General features: G+C 38.2%; 1 protein-coding gene across 1 annotated transcript in view; it reads left to right on the top strand.

Moving 5' to 3' along the window:
• Positions 1 to 5,315: 5,315 nt before the first annotated feature.
• The window catches only part of Cdc73 (cell division cycle 73), a 109,519-nt gene continuing 93,554 nt past the window's right edge, over positions 5,316 to 21,280 (top strand). Inside the window, exons 1-5 of the mRNA XM_052199861.1 lie at positions 5,316 to 5,648; positions 8,544 to 8,649; positions 12,456 to 12,525; positions 18,188 to 18,250; positions 18,336 to 18,388. Of these exons, the coding sequence (XP_052055821.1) occupies positions 5,518 to 5,648; positions 8,544 to 8,649; positions 12,456 to 12,525; positions 18,188 to 18,250; positions 18,336 to 18,388 (423 nt within the window). The 5' untranslated portion in view covers positions 5,316 to 5,517. The remainder of the gene's footprint in view (positions 5,649 to 8,543; positions 8,650 to 12,455; positions 12,526 to 18,187; positions 18,251 to 18,335; positions 18,389 to 21,280) is intronic.

Below are 21,280 nucleotides of genomic sequence, written 5' to 3'. Positions count from 1 at the left end.
CAGTCCGAATAAGATAGAATAGCTAATGGATAAGGGGGCGGGACCTTTGTGTTTATTTTGCAAACCTTGAAAAGTGTATTTACTGAATAGCCTTTGTTACCATTATACAAGAAAACATGGCCTTAATTTCAAGGTGAAAAAGAAACTTCTGGTGTGATTTATTCTTTAAATTTTATATCATGGAAAAATAACGTCAACAGAAAGTTGATATTATTTTTAATATATATAAATAAAATATATAACCCCATTTTAAATGGGGTCAGTGTCAAATTTATTTCAATTTAAAGTTTCTAAATCTCCTAAGTTGGTTTTCTGAGTCATTCTGAGACATAGACACCTTGTCTACAGAAGTAATTCAAGTATATCCAGGACTATACAGAGAAAATTCACCTCATGACAAAACAAAGCAAAACATTCCACATATGAGTGTGGATACATGTGCCCATAATATTTTAATATATATAAATAAAATATATAGCTACAGTTGGTAAATGAAATTGTAAAATAGATTTTTTTTTAAGTTTTTTTTCTCAAGACTGGGCTTCTCTGCGTATGTAGCCCTGACCACCCTAGAAGGGACAGAGAAAAGATAATTTTGAAATATAACAGAGAATGCTTTTCTTAACAAGGCTTCTTCTGGAAAAAAAAAAAGAGAGAAACAAAGAACAGAAAATCTAACCAGTTAGCTCTGGACTACTGGAATTTTGCCAGATGCTTCCCGAGCTATGAGACAATAGCAAATTGTAGACATTTGTACCCTTCCTTCTACATGGAGATGCACACAGATCCAGGCCGTTCTCACTGAGCCTCCCTGAGCCTGAGGAGAATGCACATTGTCCGCAGTCAGTGCCACAAGCCCACTTTGGAGACTGACTTCTAGTTATCTGACGGTAGAACATATTCCCTTCCCTGAAACTTAATGGCAGGTTTCAAGGCCTTATAGCCATTCCCTTTAACTGGTACATTATGTGCAGCTATCAAGAAAAAACTTATAAGGTTTATCAAACAGAATAAAAACACGACAAAATCAGAACAAAGTATCGGAAAGACTTGGCAGGGGTGTTGGAATTATCAGAGTAGGAATGAAAACAATTCATGTGCTGGGAGCTCTAATGGACAAAGAGGGCAGCAGGCAAGGACAGATGGGCCGTGTCGGTAGATTGAAGGAAACCTTGTTGGTTTGTTTGTTTGTTCGGACAGGGTTGTTCGGTGTAGCCTGGCCTGTTGCTGTGTTTTGTTGTTTGTTGCTAGTGTTCCTTTGATAATATTTCCTTTCTCCTTCTGAGTAGATGGTGGTGGTGATGGTGTTGGTGGAGGTGGTGGTGATGGTGGTGGTTTTGCTGCTGCTGCTGCTGCTGGTGGTGGTGGTAGCTGCAGGGACAGCTGGGCTGCACACCTTTAATCCCAGTTCTCAGAAGGTAGAGGCAGAGGCAGAGGCAGAGGCAGAGGCAGAGGCAGAGGCAGAGGCAGAGGCAGAGGCAGAGGCAGAGGCAGAGGCAGAGGCAGAGGCAAAGCCTATCATATCTTTCTGAGTTTGAGGCTTGCCTGGTTAACACAGTGAGTTCCAGGATAGCCGAGGCTACACAGAGAAAGAAGAAGAAGAAGAAGAAGAAGAAGAAGAAGAAGAAGAAGAAGGAGGAGGAGGAGGAGGAGGAGGAGGAGGAGGAGGAGGAGGAGGAGGAGGAAGAGGAGGAGGAGGAGGAGGAAGAGGAGGAGGAGGAGGAGGAGGAAGAGAAGAAGAAGAAGAAGAAGAAGAAGAAGAAGAAGAAGAAGAAGAAGAAGAAGAAGAAGAAGAAGAGAGAGCACTACATTCCTATCATTGACAATAGTCCACACTGATAAAGATATGGATCAACAAGAACTTTCACTCATTGTTGGAATCACTAAAAACAATGATACTCTCACATTGGGAGATAATTTGCCAATTTTTACAAAATTAAGCACTCTTTTACTGTTTGACCCAGCAATCTGACATCTTGGTATTTTACATAAGGAGTTCAAAACTTAAACCTGAACTAAAACCTGGACAAAGATATTGATATGACGTTCACTCAGCCTCAAAGCTGACAAACCTTGGAAGTCACCGAGACATCCTCTGGTTTGTAAATGATTGACTCATAGCGCATCTAGAGAATGGAATATTATTGTGTATTTAAAATTAATTGAGCTGCCAACCATGAGAAATACAGATATTTCTGTGGTCACTAACAAGCAAAAAAAAAAAAAAAAAAAAAAAAAAAAAAAAGGTAACGTGTGAGGACATTGTGAGGTCCAAGCTTTATAGCATTTGGAAAGAGAGACATTGGGATACAGCAATCAAAAAGATTTACCAGGATTCAATGACTATACAAAGATCTATAGATGTATATATGTATTTAGCATACCCATAATTTCCAGGTTAAAAAGCAAATGGGATACTTTCTGATTGTTGGTTAGCTATTCTAGCAATAATCCTTAAACTAACAGCTGTTGGGAATTTTGGTATTCATGATTACAGATAGGCACAACGTACTTTTTCTTAATTTTTTGAGATTATATTATTTTCCCCTTCCCTTTCCTAGATCCTTCCAAGAACCCCTCCTTTTTCAAATTCATGATCTCTTTTTCTTAAATTGTTGTTACAGTTTCACGGTTCTAAATATATAAATGCAATCTGCTCAGCCACACACAACATGCACACACTCACACATATATGTATATAGATATCTGTATGTATTCAGGACTGACCATTCAGTTTGGATAACCAATTGTGCTTCTCCATGGGGAAGACTATTTCACCCTCTCGGCATTCCTTGCTGCCTGAGTTCTTTGTCCCATGAGCATTCTCCCTCCCACCTTAGGATGTCCACTGGTCTCTTTTCTTGTTCAGGCCATATTTAGGCGGCCATGTTAGTGAGACTTCACTGACATTTCTAGGAGACACAGTCTCCTAGCAACGTTCCTGTTCTTCTGACTCCTTCAATCTTTCAACTCCACTTTGGAAATGATCCCAGAGCCTTATGTGCAGGGGTTGTGTTGTAAATGTGTCCGTTAGGGCTCAGCTCCATACAACTCTGTTGTGTGTGTTTGATCAGTTGAGGTTTCCTGCAATGGTCTTTATTTTGTTACGAAGAGAAAAACGTTTGAAGAGGGGTGAAAATTACACTTATTTGTGGACAAAGGATAAATATTTAGAATGAAGTCAGGGAGTATGCTGATTTAGTGAAGTGGAGATTGTCAGTTCTCCTTCAGGATCCATGACATTAGTACCATGGGGAGTTAGCTCTGTACTAGACATGATGTCCCTCTTGTTGAGTGGGTCTTAAGTCCAATTAGAGAGCTGTTGGTTATTACCAACGTACATGTGTCACCATGAAGTGCACAGCTTTGCGCAGGATAAAACTATTTTGAATATCATTTTTTAGTTAGTCTTGCAAATTTTCAGTTCTAAGGCTACTATTATCTTTTATTAGATTTTTATCTTCTTAACTAACATAAGAGGGACAATTTAAGGGAATTTATATAACAAAAATGATGTAAAACTTTCAGTGCTTTAACTTTCATAAACTATAAATTACCTACCACGTGTCTTACAATGTCGAGTTTAGGGATCACTAACCTTAAAACCATAAACTAATCAAAAGGAGAAATTGGTTGGAAATGATTTGTATATAAAATAAAATGCATAAAAACTATTGTTGACTCTTTTTAACTTGTCATGAAACCTATCCATGCATTTATTACCTCAAACTTTACTAGGAACCTTTATCTTTTCTTTTTTCTTTCTTTCTTTCTTTCTTTCTTTCTTTCTTTTTTTTTTTTTTTTTTTTTTTTTTTGAGACAGGGTTTCTCTGTATAGCCCTGGCTGTCCTGGAACTCACTCTGTAGACCAGGCTGGCCTTGAGCTCAGAAATCTGCCTGCCTCTGCCTCCCAAGTGCTGGGATCACAGGCGTGCGCCACCACTGCTAGGCCTTTATCTTTTCATTTACTAATTCAACATCTTTCTAGGAGCTGTTACTGTACCAAGTGCAGTACATATGATGACCAATATATACCGTGTGTCATACAATCGTTTCATTTCCTAGGAGGTAGGCAAGTAAACGAAGGGGACAAGGAAATACTGGGCACTGTGATACAGGCATAAAGACAGAGATGTGAAAGGGACTGACAAGCAAGGTCAGTTCTGCATCTGCAGTGAGGTTCAGAGACACATTGAAGGGAGAAAGACATTTGTGGAGCAGACATTTTTTAACCACATACTTCCATACCCAAAGTACTCTTTGCTACAATATAACAACAGTTCATTCCCCCCACCCCCAAAACAGGTCAAAGTATTTGGTTTTATAAGTAACAAAGCGTGCCTCCTTTTCACAAAGAGTGAAAAAGAAACATTAGGCTTAAGTGTACGTTTAAGGTACACAGGCCATGCACAGTCTGCAGAATTGATTTCTAGGTTCCCATAACCATAAAGGCACCTGTCAGCCTTCTGAGTGCCACTTTAAAAATCTGGTCATCTGAAAGTGTTCTAATGCACAGTTTGAGGTTTCTGAAGGAGTATTTCTTCCATTCATAACCTGAAACCACTGGAGGCTTTTGTGATTACCCGGGAGAAGCTGCCGGGATGGAAAAAAAGTTGTTTCCAAGAACGGAGGGGATTACAGTCAACAATGACTGGTACTTCGTCGACGCGCTGGGATGCTTTCAGCTTATTCTCGTATTGATTTTTTATTCTGTTCACCAATCAAACGATGTTGGGAGACCGGTGACTAACAAATGGTACCAGAATTGTACTCCACCTAACTCTTCCTCTTTGCAAAGACACCCTAATTAAAACCCAGCCTAAACTTGAAAAAGTCCACATTCCAAGGCTCCAGCTTTCCGTAGTAGCTTATCCTGACCACGGCGACAGGATATTTCGCGGAGTGCGGCTCCGCTGCGGACAGAAAGGTAGGGAAGTGGTTCTAAAGGTTCCAGGGAAGGAAGCTTTCTAGAGAGGGAAGAGCAGGCTGGCGCAGGGAAAGGAAATCACCCAGCGCGCTCCGGGATGGAAAGTGCGGAAGCGCCCAGCAGGTGCGCGCGCACCTGTCGCTCGCCCAGTGCGAGCCTTGGAGCCCGCGCCAGGCCCGATTCCGCGGAGGCACCGCACGCGGGGCGCGCCGAGGCTGGCTCCCAGTTTCCCCGGTGTCGGCGGCGTGCCCCGCGGGCGTCTGGGAGGCGCGTCGGCTCGGGCGTCCGCGGCGCCCCCTGGCGGCGGCCCGCGGCCCTGGCGGAGCGTGGGTCAGTCAGGCGTTCTCCGCGGGCAGCCCGCGGCGGGGCCTTGCCTTATATAGCGCGGGGTCCTCGGCGGCCTGGGTGGCTTCTGCCCGTGCTGCTGTCGTAGACGCGGACGGCTGTTAGTGTGGCGGCTGTTGGTTCGCGGCGGCGGCGGCGGCGGGGGAAGAGGGCGAGGCGACGGCGAGAGGAGGCGGCGGGCGCGGCGGCGACGGCGGTGCCCGGGGCCCGCGGCGGCGGCGGCGGCAGCGGCGAGGGGGGCGAAGATGGCGGACGTGCTCAGCGTCCTGCGACAGTACAACATCCAGAAGAAGGAGATCGTGGTCAAGGGGGATGAAGTGATCTTCGGGGAGTTCTCCTGGCCCAAGAACGTGAAGACCAACTATGTAGTTTGGGGGTAAGTGCGGCGTGTCTCTGGCCTAGTGGTGGCGGGGCAGCGGCGGGCGCCCCCGGGCGCCCTCTTCCCTTAAGCCCTCCTTCCTCCCGGAGCCCCTCGGGGATGAGAGGAAAAATGGGTGCTCCGGGGAAAAAGTTATTCTCTGAAGAAGAAGTTGTACTTTTAGGGCGAGGAGGGAAGAAGTGGAGCGGATTCTAGAGCGGTCAAGTCTTCTCTGGGTTGGAGAAGCCAAGGGTTTGAAAGGTACCCTGGGAGTTTCCGACTTGCCAGTTGGTGTTGAGTCTGTACAGGTTGTCCGCGCAGTGGAGGGCTGCTGCACGTCTACCTGGACCGAGGTCTAGAAGGAGATCGATCGCAGCATCTGGCGGCCACCGAGTCGCTTTTTGTTCTTAGTTTTTTTTTTTTTTTTTTTTTTAAATCTCCCAGAGGCTGCCATGTGTTGCAACTGTCTCCTCTGGCTCTTCGAGCGCCTCGGTAATTTTCTTTTTCTTTTTTTCATAATAGGGAAGGTTGATGTTATTTCTCAAGGGGGGCGAAGGGAATAGGCAACTACTACTTACAGTTTAGGAAAGATCGGGAGAGTTTGGAGGTCTGCAAAAAAATCAGTGTTGGAGATGAAAGCAGGACTTTGTTGGGGAGAAAGTTACTGGTGAAATGCAGTGAGTTTTACATACGGGTCTGGGAGATTGAGCCTATGTGCTTTTCAGAAAGCGCCTTCAAAGGAGGAAAACGTTTGGGACTGTTGTTCCATGGATGCCATGCATTTAAGTCGTTTAGGAATCTACAGAGTGTCAAGTTGAATAAACCTTTGGGAACTCTGTAATGATGTTACTGCCATTGATGCTTCTCTTTGATAATTAGAATGAATCAGAATTTTGCTACCCATTTTGTTTGAATGACTTTATGATCAATTAAAAACGAGAAAATGTTAAGATTTCTTTGGACTTACTAATTGCCTTTTTGAAATGTTGATTAAGTGATATTTTGAGTTTCCCATAGTTTACTCTTTGAAATATTTTACACAGAATTATTTTATTGAGTTTCAATGAATATTTTTTTTCTTTAAAAAACCCAAGGGATAAAGGAAGTTTAACTTGGGGGGAAAAAAACAACCTAAAACTCTGGTTCCTTCCTTAAGCTATTTTGGCTAGAAAAGGTGAAACAGATTAAGTTGATCTGAAATGTTTTGCAGCGCATAGGAGGAGAACAGTTGTTTAGTTGTAGGTGGGGCAGTATTTATCGGAGTGTGTTTCTCCCATTCTACAAAGCCTGGAATAAATGAATGAATGAATAGACCAGTGAACTTTAAAGAACAGCTGAGTATTTGAATGAGGTAGTGGGATAGCCTTCCGTTGCGGGGGAACTATAGATTTAAAACATGAGACCTGGAAAGAGCATGCTTTGACAAGAGTGTACAAAGGAGTGAAACAGTAAAACTTAAAAGAAATTTGAAACTTTCAACATCGAATTTTCAGCAGAAGAAAATGTACATGTATGCACATCTAAATGTACATCTATAAAAGATTAGTACCCTTAATGCATTCAGTGCTTTCTATTTTTAATGATAACTACTTTGCATAATAATTAACAATGAGTGATTTGCCCTATATCAGTGTAGAGCATTGGTTCTTAACCTGTGGCTTGAGATACTTTTGGAGGGTGTGGAAGGACCCTTTCACAGGGATCACCTGAGACCATCAGAAAACATAGTTACATTTATAACAGTAGCAAAATTACAGTTACAAAGTAGCAATGAAAATTATTTTTTAGTTGGAGGTCACAACACGAGGAATTGTATTAAAGGGCTGTAGCATCAGCAGGACTGAGAAGCACTTGTTTAGAGGAAAAGTGACAATAGAGGCTAGTAAAGGAGGGTTAGGACAGAATACAGTGAGCTGTATTTAATGGATTCATGCAGTTGAACCGTCCATCATCATAAGAAGATGGAGGAGAAAGGAAGGGCTTGTGAAGCTGTATGTCTGCATTAGAGAGCTTGTGTCCCCAAGACTACATTGTTTGATCAGATTTACAGTTTAGTTTTGATTTATTGGTCTAGTTTGAGAGATGTCGTAAGGATCATCTCCTTTTAACTTACAGAATATTGTTGGGGATGTTGTACAGCAGCATCTTGTTTAGAAAGAGTTATACAATGTGTGTCTTGTAAGTGCATCCCTTCATCTAAGTAGTTGGTTGTCTATGGATAATCCTTTCCATGTGCAGCTGGTTGGATTTTATTCTTTTCTCTGTTGACAGAGTCCAGAACTCAATTTAGGTCTTATTTTAAAAAATGTGTTCAGTGGGTTGAGGATGTGATGTGTCTGAGTTTCTGCACTTGACCTCCAACATCACATACAGTGAGATATGGTGGAGAGAGTACATGCTGCCCCCAGCTGTGATGCAGATTGGAAGCCAGCTGGGGTCCACGAGACCTTGCCTGTCCTAAAAAAAAAAAAAAAGTATATATAGTATTTTTAATGTATGACTTTATATACTCTCCCTGTTTTTTTATTGCATTTTTTGTCTTCTTTTGCTCCAATAACAACTCACTCACCATGAAAGATTATATTGCATGTGAATTTTTGCTATGTTAAATACTAACTATACCAGATGATCAACTGGATATAGATAAATGAATGCGTGTAACTAAGGTCAAATATTTAACTTAAGAATCTTAATAAAAGGGCTAGAAAGATGACTCAGCCGTTAAGAGCACTGACTGCTCTTCCGAAGGTCCTGAGTTCAAATCCCAACAACCACATGGTGGCTCATAACCATCTGTAATGAGATCTGACTCCCTCTTCTGGAGTGTCTGAAGACAGCTACAGTGTATTTATATATAATAAATAATAAATCTTCAAAAAAATCTTAATAAAAGTCATGCCTTAATCATTTTAGGACTGGAAAGGAAGGCCAACCCAGAGAGTACTACACATTGGATTCTATCTTATTTCTCCTTAATAATGTGCACCTTTCGCATCCTGTTTACGTCCGGCGTGCAGCTGTAAGTAGAAGTCATTTTAAAACTTCAAACAATTATAGGTAACTTCACTCATGGGTGTCAGATGTCTGAAATTGTCATGAAGAGTGAAAATTAAGCTGCTATGTGATTTATTCTGATTTTTAATTATTCATGTAAAATATAGGTAATGTTTAGAACAACTTTTAAAAGCACCATATAGATGTTTCAAAATATATGTGGAAGAACTCTGATAATTCAGAACTATAGTATAATTTCAAGAAAACTTTTCTTAATATAAACATGACAGGGGAAGAAGGCATAAAAATATAAATTTAGTACTAAAGTATGAAAATTTCAATAAATAAACCCAACGTAAAGAGGTATTTCTTTAGAATTTTAAAACAGTTCTTTTATGGTCATTACAATATCAGAGAACTGCAAGAGAATATCTTCCTCTCTTATAAAAGATGGTTTTGATGTATAATGTATATGTAATAAAATGCTATATCAGCAATTGGGGGAAAAAGTTCCTTTTGTACTTTATAGACAAATGTATTGTTTTTCAGTTTTATTTGCTTTCTCAGTGTTTGAAAATTCATTGTTGAGAGGAAATTATTAGGAACATTTAAACATTTAAACATTTAAAAATATCTCATTTCACAGAGATTGTTATGATTAGGCTCTTCCACTGGCAAGGAACTTTTAAAAACTGATAAGTAGGATTCTGAGTTTTTTGAGTTTGATGTTGCAGATTGTCATAAATGTGCAAATAAAGGGTTCCCCAGATACTTTCTTTGGGTATTGGGAGGACACAGGTCTTATGTAGCCTAGGCTGGTCTCTGGCACCCGTGTAATTGAGGACGACCTTGAACTTGGGATTCTCTTGTCTCTACTTTGAAGTGCTGGGATTGGATGTGTCTACAATCATGTCCTGTTATATGGTTTTGGACACTGAACCCAGGGCTTCATGCTTGTAGGCAAGTACTCTGCTGAGAGAGGCTGCGGCCTGTTAGCCCTTATTAAAAGTGGTCCTTATCAGATTCCTTGATAGGACCAGACATAGAATTAGTTTGGAGATATTGATGTAATCAAATATCTACTCTAAAAACTGTCTTAACTTTACTGCATTTTATTAATTTGAAGCAATACTTTCATGTCTGAATATTCTCAAAACAAACTCCTTGTAAAGTCATCATCATGCCTTCCATCACTAGAGCTACTTCCTGGCTGCCTAACACTGCTGCTGGACTGCATTATGCTGTGTGAAAGTTACTCTTATAACCCTTCCTTCAAAGTAGAGATGGTTGATGTTTTTTGTGAATAATAACTTTGGATCAGTTGAGAGTACCTCATCATTTATTTTGCTTCAGTAGGTGTGTTTTTCTGAGTAATAAACATGCTATTTAGTGTTAGATAAACTTTTAAAAATCTTAAAGTTGATAAGTAGTAGGGAAAATTAATAATTGACCATTACATTATTTAATAAGCTCTTTAAAAGTCTAATTAAGCAATAATTAGAATTATTTGTAAATAAGTACTTAGAGATTTAAATGTCACACACACACACACACGCACACGCGCGCACACAACACACACACACACACACACACACACAGAGTTTTTTTTTTCTTCCCCGAGACAGAGTTTCTTTGTGAAACCCTGGCTGTCCTGGAATTCATTCTGTAGACCTCGCTGCCTAGAACTTAGAGATCCTCCTACCTCTGCCTCCTGAGTGCTGGGATTAAAGGTGCATGCCACTACCACCTAGCAAGACTGCTCTTATGAGTGGTTATATATAGTTCATAACTAGTACTTATCATTGTTACGGTGGACTCTAGGACTTACAGTTATAGTCATAAGATATAACCCTTGTTTTACTTAAAATTTTTCTAAATGACATGGGGCAGAGGTCTAAAGTTCTGTAGCTTTACAGATTAGAGGTTATCTTTTAAGTTGCCATGTTCCTTGCTCTGTTGTGTGGTGACTCTTTCTGGAAAGGTGCTATGATCCTGAAAGGCCCTGGGGTCTTTGAGTGTCAGTAGACCTGCAGCTTCTCAGGTGGCTTGTACTGTGGGTGTAAATCATACTTCAAATGGTTCTGAAATACACGATCAGGCTTTGAGATAGTAATTTAAAGAACATCAATTCAAGCTGGGGTGCTGGTAGTGCATACCTTTAGTCTCAGTACTTGGGAGGTAGATGCAGGTGGATTTCTGTGAGATCAAAGCCTGTCTCCTCTCTAGAATGAGTTCCAGGATAGCTAGGTCTACATAGAGAACCTCTCTAGAAAAACAACAAAACAAAACTAAAAAGAATATTATCTCAGGTATATGTAATATTCTACGTATGCTGGTTAAAAAATAACAAGGAGGGGCTGGAGAGATGGCTCAGTGGGTTAGAGCACCGACTGCTCTTCCAAAGGTTATGAGTTCAAATCCCAGCACCCACATGGTGGCTCACAACCATCCTTAAAGAGATCTGATGCCCTCTTCTGGTGTGTTTGAAGACAGCTACAGTGTACTTACATATAATAAATAAATCTTTAAAAAAAAAATAACAAGGAAATAAATACTTGTAGGTTTTCAACTTGTATAAATATATACAAATTTATATAAGGAATATATATGTATATTCCTTATAAATTAAAAGTTTTTCTATATATAAGCTGAAGAAAAAGTGATTATTTGTTCAGCTAAGTAAGAAAAAAGTGCAAATAATAGGTGTAGTGACACAGTGGTCCTTGTGATGTAATTGGCTAGTGATACTGAGGGTTCTCATCACTTGTTTATAATAGTTGACAAAGATTTTAATCTGTGTAATCCCTTGGCAACCAGTTTTTCTTGTACTTTGTTGTTTACATTAGAAAACTGATAAGGAAAATTGTGGTAATGGCAAAAATCAGCTCCAAGATGATTTGATGACTTGATTTTATTTGTTTTAATCATCTTTTAAAAAGATGTGCTATTTCTTTACTTAGGTGTCTATGTGTGTCTCTAAGGACACATGATTGAGTGCAGATACCAGAGAAGGCCAGAAGTGTTTAAACCCTTCCACAAATTGTGAAGCAACCTGTAACTGGGAATGCTGGGAATTAATCTTTGGTCTTCTGTAAGAGCAGCAAGTGCTCTAATTGATGAGCTATCTTCATAGCCCCAATTATAATCATAGTTTTACAAGTGATGATTGTAGGTGGATTAAAGAAAAACTACTCATTTTTCTAAATTCAAATTCATGCTCTCACACAGAATTTTTCAAATCTTTTTTTCCTCTCTGCTATTTGAATTTATATACACTTAAGGGGAAAAAAGAGATGTAGAAGGTTAAATACTACAGTTAACATTTTTTATAGTTTATTTTTCTCATTCTTATTATCTATATATCTAGTGTTTCTATAGTTCATAAGGAAGAATTTCAGTTGAATAGTTAATGAAGAGCTTTGGTCTGTGTGTGGGAAAAGCACTACAGATACTGTATAAAGTGAGACAGCATTGGGAGTAAAAAGATGCGCCTTATTGTGGTCTTACAACATCCTGAGTGCAATTCAGAAATAACAGGAAAGCCAAGGGTTGAGAGCCTGGGATTGGTACTTTCAAAAAGACAAAGTTATTAATTACTTTCAAACAACTGTCTTGAATGTATCTTTATGAAATTTCAAAAGTAAATTACTGAAAATTAACATTTGAGAAATTTTCAAAATTTTTAGATTCTTTTTAACACTTTTAAAAATAAATGTGACTTTAAATATATGTTATCAAGGTTTGCTAGATAATAAATTCAGAGATTACATGGTATTTATCAAGTTTCATAGTTGCTTCTATTCAATATCTAATTTGAAATTTTGGCTTCAGACTGAAAATATTCCTGTGGTTAGAAGACCTGACCGAAAAGATCTACTTGGATATCTCAATGGGGAAGCTTGTGAGTACTAAACTTGCTCTCACTCTTAAATATTGAAATATTGTTTTTTTTTTTTAAGCTTTCCTTTCAAAATAGATGTAGTGGGAAATTTTGTATTCCACTAAATTCCTTACCAGAAGCTGTGTCTGCGTGCTTCTCCCAGAAGTTGCACAAACTGTCTCTTTTTAGGTTGTCATTCCCCTACTTGTGTGAGTGTTCTTTTTATAATGTCAGAGACTTTGCCTCTGTACATTATTTCTATCTTTACTCTTTTCTCCTTCTCAACTATTACCTTTGAGAAGAGATGTAGAAGAGATATATGCTTTAAAAACTATTGTTGATTGCACATTTCTATCACTGTTCCCTTTTTATTACTATAAAAAGGGCGAGTGACAGACTGTCACTGCTTAGTTGTTACCTTTCTTGATGTTCTTCTGCCTGGCGTTCATCCTCACTGTCTCATTGAACTCAGACACACCTGAGAATTACCACTTTTTACTCACTTTACCTATGAACATTTGATAGTGTTAGACACTCGCTTCTTTGAAGTCTTTCTCTTGACATTTGGGACACCAGACCTTAGGTTTTTTTTCCATTTTGTTCATCTTTCAATATATTTCTTGTCATGCCTATACCTTGTTGCCTTAGGGTTTCTATTGCTGTGATGATATACCATGACCATGAACAAAATCAATTTGGGAATGGAAGGATTTATTTCATCCTGCAGCTCATAGTCCATCATCTAGGGAAGTCAGAGCCGGAACGTGAGGCAGGAGCTGATGCAGAGGTTGTTGTGGAGTGTTGCTTATTGGCTTGTTCCTCACTGCTTGCTCAGCCTGCTTTCTTAAGGCCTCCAGGGCCACTGTGGGGCCCAGTACTGTTACCACCTGCAGGGACCTGGGCCCTTCCACATCAGTCTCCAAGACAGAACGTGCACTATACACTTTGCCTACAGATAATTTTACTGAAACATTTTCTAAACTGAGGCTTTCTCTTCCCTGATAACTTGTGCTAAGTTGACATAAAACTAGCCAGGACATTTCTTATGGCTTGAGTTTTCTTTTTCTCTTGAAACTCCAAAATCTCTAGGTGACATCTTCCAAGTTTTAAGCTATAAATATCCTGCTCTATTCATATTGCTAAGGTCCAAATATAGTTGGCCTTTGAATAGTTTGGATTTAATAAATACAGGTCCACTTATGTGGTGGGATTTTTTGTTTTGGTTTTTAGATTTGTGCCAGTCTTGAAAAACGTTAGCCATCACAAATTATGAAAAAAGCTGTGTTATGTTGTATAATAGCTTAAACATAAAAGTACAAGGACAAAAAGAAGGTATTTCATAAATGTGTACATTTTTTTATTATTTTATTTATGTGAGTATACTGCTTCTGGTATGTCTGACACACCAGAAGGGGCCATTGGATTCCTTTACAGATGGCTGTGAGCCACTATGTGGTTGCTGGGAATTGAACTCAAGTGCTCTTAACCATTGAGCCATCTCTCCATCCCTAATTTTTATTCATTTATAATACAAAAGTTTATTAGACACAGTTAAAGCTTATCAGAACTTAGGCACAGGGATATATTTCTATTATATGCTATCATTCACCGTTGTGAGACGTGTAAACATAAGATGCAGTAAATAACTATAAAATCAAGGGTAGTATGTTATAGTTTCATAGTCATTTATTATAGTTGTAGTAAGCTGAGTCAGCATAGCTATCTGCTTAAAATGTCATGTGATGTAATCTTGTAATCTGATCACCTCTTGAGGCTATTACATATTATTATATGAAGTGATTTCTGGCAGTTCTTAGATATTTCACTGTATATCATGTGTAAAATATTCTAAAATATGGGCTAATGAGTATGTTATTGTTAAGTACCTTCTCGTAGACAGCAGTATATTCTTTTTTGAGCCTTTTTTTTTTTTGAGAAGTCAAATCTAAGCATGAGTTTTCAACATGAGAGCATCAGTGCCCCAACCCTCATGTTCAAGTGTTAGCTGTATTTTGTTCTCCTACTGACTCTTCTTCATATTTATAAATTACTGTTGTCATCTTCCTTTAAATGTTTTACAGGCATCTGAAATTTAACATGTCCAAAATAGAGTGCCTAATTTACTTCTTGCCATCTCCACCCACATAAAACAAAACTGAGTCTGTTCTCATCTTAGGAGTGGTGTACCTTACATAACTGTGTAGTGACTTAGTCCTTAAACTCTGGTGGCAAATCAGTTCTGACATATCTGCAACGTTTGTAAGTCCTTTTCTCTGCCTTGAAAACCATGACAGTGTTTCCTCTCCTGCAACCCTATCTCATTTGTCTTCCTTTCTCTGTTCTAAAACCTCCTCACATATTCCTGCTCTTTATTTGCTACAGCTCATTCTGTATCTAACAAGATTTGTTTTTGAAAAGTATTTAATTGCACCGTTTACCTATGCAAAGCCCTTTGCAGTTTCTGTCACACTTTTTGTGAGGATAAAGCTCTTATGTCTTGCTATGATTTTGTTTCTGCCTAAATCTTGATGGCTTCCTCTTCTATCAGTCTTCTTTCTCAGAGCAGCTGGTTCTTGACCTTGCATTTGTCTAGTTAATCTCAGAGCCTTGCGTCTGCAGTTCTGCCGTCAGTTGTCCGTACTGTCATTAGGCTCTCCGCTTCCCTCAGGGCTACATCAGTCTGTTCTTCTGTGGTGAGGATGTCTCTGACCATTCTAGAGTATACAATGGCATCCACCTTCATACCTTTCTTTATGAAATAAAATCCCATGTAATTAAAAAAACATATTTTTAACCTGAAATTACATTTATTGCTTACTTGGATACGTCTGTGGTGTCTTTTTGAGAATGAACATTATAGAAACAGTTGTTTCAGTTGTCTTTATTTATTACTCATTGACGTTTAGAACAATAGTGCATAGTAGATACTGAACTGAATGAATGATTATTTTCTTATAGACTATATATAAGTTGATATTATAGAAATACACCTCATCTTCCCTGGGATGGAATTTATTACCAATAAGCCAGTGATAGCAGTTATGTAACACATTCTACTCCTTGTTTTAAGCTCTAATGTTGGTGTATAGAGAATCTTATAGATAATAGGAAGACCTCCAGGACTGTTTTCTTTTGCTATTTTCATTTAGCAAATGCTCAACTCTTTGAACCTCCACCCCAAAATTGTCGGTATGTGTGTATATGATGTCATGTTCCGCAGCTTGAATGTTGAGGGCAGAGAATAACTTGGTCGAGTCAGTTCTCCATCTTTATGTGGCTTCTAGGACTCAAACTCAGATGGCTAGGTTTGTGTGGCAGGTGCTTTACTACTGGCCTTCTATACTTACTCCTAAAACTATATTTGAGCACTATGCAGAATGCAATCTTGCTACTTTTTTGTGAGATAAACAAGGGATGAGGAGGACTACCATTCCTGCAAATGCAGTTGTAATAGAAAAATTGAAAAAAGACTTCTAATTTAGTTTTGTCTGTTTTGATTCAAGGCATTTAATTATTTGGAACATGATATTCATAGTATATACCTGGTTAAAAAGAAAGTGTGTGTGTGTGTGTGTGTGTGTATTTTATTTTTTCCTTTTTAGGCTCACTCTAATTTTCTTTCCATTAAAAAGTGTGTTGAAGGGAGTGTAGGATTCTTCAGTTTACTAAGTGTCTCAGATTCATCTGGTAAATAGGGTCACTTCTGGAGAGTCTCAGTGAGTTGTTTATCCATATCATTTCTTGTGTTTTCCCCAGGACAGATTTAGTTCTCGGATGCGTTTTTTTTTTTTGTTGTTGTTGTTGTTAATTTGTAAAACATGTTACTCGGTCAATGAAAAAGTTGAATAGCTGTTAATATCATGTTTGTAGGCATGTTGTAATTAACACAAAGTTTTTAACTGTTAATAAGAGTTAAAAACATGATATCAAAAGTCTAGACAACTTTTCTTGAACAGTAGAACTACTGTTTATTAAAATAACAGTAGTTCTACAGTAGTAGAACTACTGTAATTAAAATTATTACAGAATAATTTTAAATTTTATTTGGTGAAATTGAGTGTTGTAAAAATGTGAGGAAAATAATGAGCAAAGACTATAATCATTGTGGAGTGGAAAATTTAAAGACGTATAACTGAGAAAGTGAGTCAGTGGATATGTTAATAGAACAACTTCCATCTGGGTGGTGGTGGCGCACACCTGTAATTCCAGCACTCTGGGAGGCAGAGGCAGGTGGATTTCTGAGTTCAAGGCCAGCCTAGTCTATAGAGTGAGTTCCAGGACAGCCAGGGCTACACAGAGAAACCCTGTCTCCGAAAAACCAAAAAAAAAAACCAAAACAAAAAAAAAAAACCAAAAACAAAACAAAACTCCAGATGTGAGGCAGACTAGCCTTATAATAGTATGATAGCAGTTTATCTGATTCTAGAAATACACATACCAATTTAATATTGAAATGAAGACATATGTCACATCAATTGGAGATGGTGGGATTTTCAATTAATGCTTTGATAAAAATAAAGCAAGTTCTGTATCATAACAAAAAGCCCTGGTAAGCTGGAAAATGTTCTAACTTCTGTGTAAAAGAAAAAGGGTCAGTAGGACTAGTTAACACATGAAGTGGGACCTTGGAATAGATAGATGCACAAAAGACCAACAACTTGAGTGATCATAGAATTAACAGAAAAGGTAGTAAATCACTTGTATATTTAATTATTGTATAATAATTACAATTTTAAGGATACAAAAATCAGGTCTTATGTGTTGCTGTTTGTCACTCAACCCTGGTGAGGCTGTCAGGAAGCATTCAGCATTGTTGGCTGTGTCACTTTATACCCTTCCTGAGGATGTGAACAGTGCATCACAAACAAGAAGACACCTTATATTTGGAAGTGGTCTAGAGCTATACTTGAAAATGTAAAATATGACAAAAGACCTAGAAGGCTACTCATAGAGAAGCAGTCAAATGAATTATAGTTATTCGATATAATAGGATCAGCTACTGAAGTGGAAGGGGTGTCCGAGCTAATACTCTTTTGTAATGGGAAACAAGTTTCAGAATATTCTGCATATTATGCTGCCTTGTGGAAAATAGTACCAATAAAGTATAATTATATTTCTCATATTTGTAGAAGGATATACAAGACAATAGTTATTTATATAGGGGAGTAGGAACTTGGTGGAAGGGACCAGGTGTTCTCTCATTCTCTCTCTCTCTCTCTCTCTCTCTCTCTCTCTCTCTCTCTCTCTCTCTCTCAATTTTGAGGCATTCAAAAATAAATAATTTGAAGGTTAGTTAGAAGTTTCTTACTAATTGTGAATAAGTACAATTTGTACGTTCTATGATGTGTGCATATTTAAGTATTTGGGGAAGCATACTTTTAAAATATGTTTGCTATACCGGAGTATAGTCTGAAGTGACCAATTAACTTCAGTAATTAGCATCTCAGTAGTTTGTAAGCTAAATTTTAAAAAAATAGTTGTGTTTTCACAGACTTTCTAATTCTGAGTTATCTTGTTAGTAAAACACTGTTATGGAGCTGTTTTTGAAACCATTTTACCTGGGGAAGTCTTCCTATGGATATAAGAAATAAAACAAAGATTGAGTGTTTCCCTTAGAATAACACCCAAAATATCTACATTCAGATACTGGTCTGCTTATGTGATGTTTCTTTTTCATTTTCAGCAACATCAGCAAGCATAGACAGGAGTGCCCCCTTGGAAATAGGTCTTCAGCGGTCTACTCAAGGTACATCTGATACATCATTATCTTGAACATTAAATAAAACACCTTTCATAAAGTACACATTTAATTATATTTATTTTTGTTGTAGTCAAAAGAGCTGCAGATGAAGTTTTAGCAGAAGCAAAGAAACCACGAATTGAGGTAATAGAATTCTATTTTTAAAATGATTTGTTTTGTTATAGAAGTGAAATTGTGTAGAAATAAGAATTCTTCATGGGCTGGGCAATGGTGGCTCATGCCTTTAATCTCAGCACTCAGGTGTAGGCAGAGACAGGTAGATGAGGCAGGTGTATGAGTTGAGGGCCAGCCTGGTGTACAGAGCGACTACACAGAAAAATTCTCTTTTGAGAAAAAAAAAAAAAAAAAAAAAAAAAGACAAAAACAAACAAAAAAGCTTTATAGTAATTCTAATCTAACAGCTTTTTTTTTTCTAAAAAATATAGACTAATAAGTAACTTGTGTTACTGTGTTAGCTCTCAGAATAGGGCATTTCATTTCTTTGCTGTTCTTTGCCTTATTGATGAATGCCGTGTCCTACATCTAGGGTGAGAAACTTAGCTGATCAAATAAAGGTCATGTGCTAAGTTTTCTAGATTTTCAGGGTTCAGTAGTCTTGATTGTTACATCCACCTCTTGCTGTTCTATTACTGTTGTTATAGGGAAGCCTTCATAAATCACATGTAAAAGGATAGCTATTATGACAAAACCACATGCTCATGGAGGCCAGAGCTGGTCCTGGGCTCTGGTTCACCAGCTTGGAGAATAAGGTGGTGTGGAAATGTCCTTTGCTTTTCAGGGCTGTGAATCTGAAGTACTTGCTGTACTTCTTAAAATACTACTGACACAGGTTCTAGATGTCTTGTGTGTTAGTGAGCACAACTGGGTTAGAATAGTGTGCTGGTAACTTTGTCACTGTGACAGAATAACCCAAGGAAAACACCTTAAAGAAAGGTTTGCTTTGGCTCATGGTTTATCCCACAGTTGTCCGACCACACTGTTTTTGGGCATGTGCAAGAAAGAATGTGGCATAAAGGCATAGTGGATGGAAATTGCCCACCTTACTGCACCTTACTGCAGAGAGAAACAGAAGGACTATGTGGAACAAGATAAGCATTTCAGAGCACAGCCTGGGCTCCTTTCAGGCAGGCTCCATTCCTACAGGTCCGGGAGCTCATGAGCACATTAGAGCCTCTCAAAAGCTCGTTAGATATCAACCATTTCTTTAATGCCTGAGTATTTTGAAGTTATTTTTAGGTTCTAACTAAAACATTTATTTGAAATACAGAACAGGTAAGAAATGTAATTACCTTTAGAGTATTTGTTGTATAGTGGTGGTAACTACTAAGCTATATATTGTATTTTGAAAAACATTAAGGAAGAAGTGTTTTCAGCACAAAAAGTGGCAATATGTAAAGTAATGATAATGTTAATAAACTAGATTGAGCTATGCCATGGAGTATGTGTACTAGAAGATAGTATTACTCATAATGTGTACTTTTGAACAATTAAAATGCTGTTACCATCAGTTGAGCAGTTATTATTATGAGCAAGATATCTTTTGGAGTTTTAAATACATATAGAAATACTTATTAATGCTTACTAACAAGCTCCATATTATCTATATGCATAGGAAACCTGAATGTAGAGTATAATTTTCTAGGAATTTAAAATCTGGCAGTTTTTTCAATCTACATCAGTTATAGTAAAGAAATAACAAGTATTAACAATACTAGAAGCCATATATATTATTTTAGAATATACATACTTTTAAGTTTAGACTAATGTATATACTTCTTTTTTTGCCATGTAAACAGCAAAGCTTCTACAAGTAAGGGTAACTAGGTAACTAGGGGTAATGTTGGTCGGCAGGTACATACAGTGGAGGTAGTAATAACGTGATCGTAAAACAATGTAATTTTAGTTAAGTATATTTTTAGATGAATTAGGAGCCTTGTACTTTTTAAGTCATGGTAACTAACTCATTGTTTTGGGTATATAGAAAGATACTATTATAAATGTTGTAGGCATATTAAGTATTGTACTATTTACTACCACCCTGTGACTTTAGTAGCCCTAGACTCAACCTCTGTGAGGTATAAATGTAACTTATCCTGTAGTAATTGTCATCTTGGAGCCTTATTGCTAACTTAGGCCTAGTCCTGGAAGTGTCTAGTCTAGGCCTAGAACTTTTTCTGCCTCTAAGACATACTGCTGAGTAAGATCACCCTTTCAAGTTCTTTCTGAACTCTGTTGGCTGGTTTAACTCAGCTGTTCTGGTGCAAATTCCTTTCCAAGCTAGCTGACTGATTCAGTCTGGCTTCTCTAAGTTTCTGACTGAATTGCTTTGCCTGGCCTCATACTAATTTTGGCAATATGTTCTAAATTTCTGTTTCCTTCTCATTCTCTGGCTCGTTCTGTCTTTACTTGTGTCTAGCTTGTTCTCTCTTCAACCTGTCTCTGTAAAACTCTCCTGGTAAAACTGCCTCTGAATTCCATGAACTGACTGAACTGAACTGACTAGAACTCAGATATCTGCATGCCTCTCTCTCCTGAGTGCTGGAATTAAAGGTGTGTACCACCACGCCTAGACCTAAGCTTTTCTTTACCTGAAACTTGCTGTATACCAGGCTATCCTTGAATTTAGAGATCTACTTACATCTGTCTCCTGAGATTAAAGTTGTGTCTGTATTCCAGCCAGATCACACAGACCTAGAAGGTCTTTGAATGTGATCTTTTACGAGAGCAGCCATGTTCTAAATTAAGATTCTTCTATAGTGAGTAAATAGACTCCACAGAAAAGTGACTTGTTGAGGTTTGTACAACCAGAATTAGAACCAATACACTGGCTGGCTGCTGAGCCATTCTGCTCTACGGAGTGTGAATTTTGTGGCAGGCAAACAAAGTTTCCCCATTTCCTCATATGAAAGAAGACTTTGGCCACTGTTAAAACAGTGAATGCATTTAGAGCTATCATTTACTTGGAAATATGAAAATATCAGAATGTAACCATTTTCTTTTTAAAAATTCAACACC

The sequence above is a fragment of the Apodemus sylvaticus genome, chromosome 12, assembly GCF_947179515.1.
Source record: "Apodemus sylvaticus chromosome 12, mApoSyl1.1, whole genome shotgun sequence".
Lineage (NCBI taxonomy): Eukaryota > Metazoa > Chordata > Mammalia > Rodentia > Muridae > Apodemus > Apodemus sylvaticus.
This window is presented reverse-complemented; position numbering and strand designations above follow the sequence as displayed.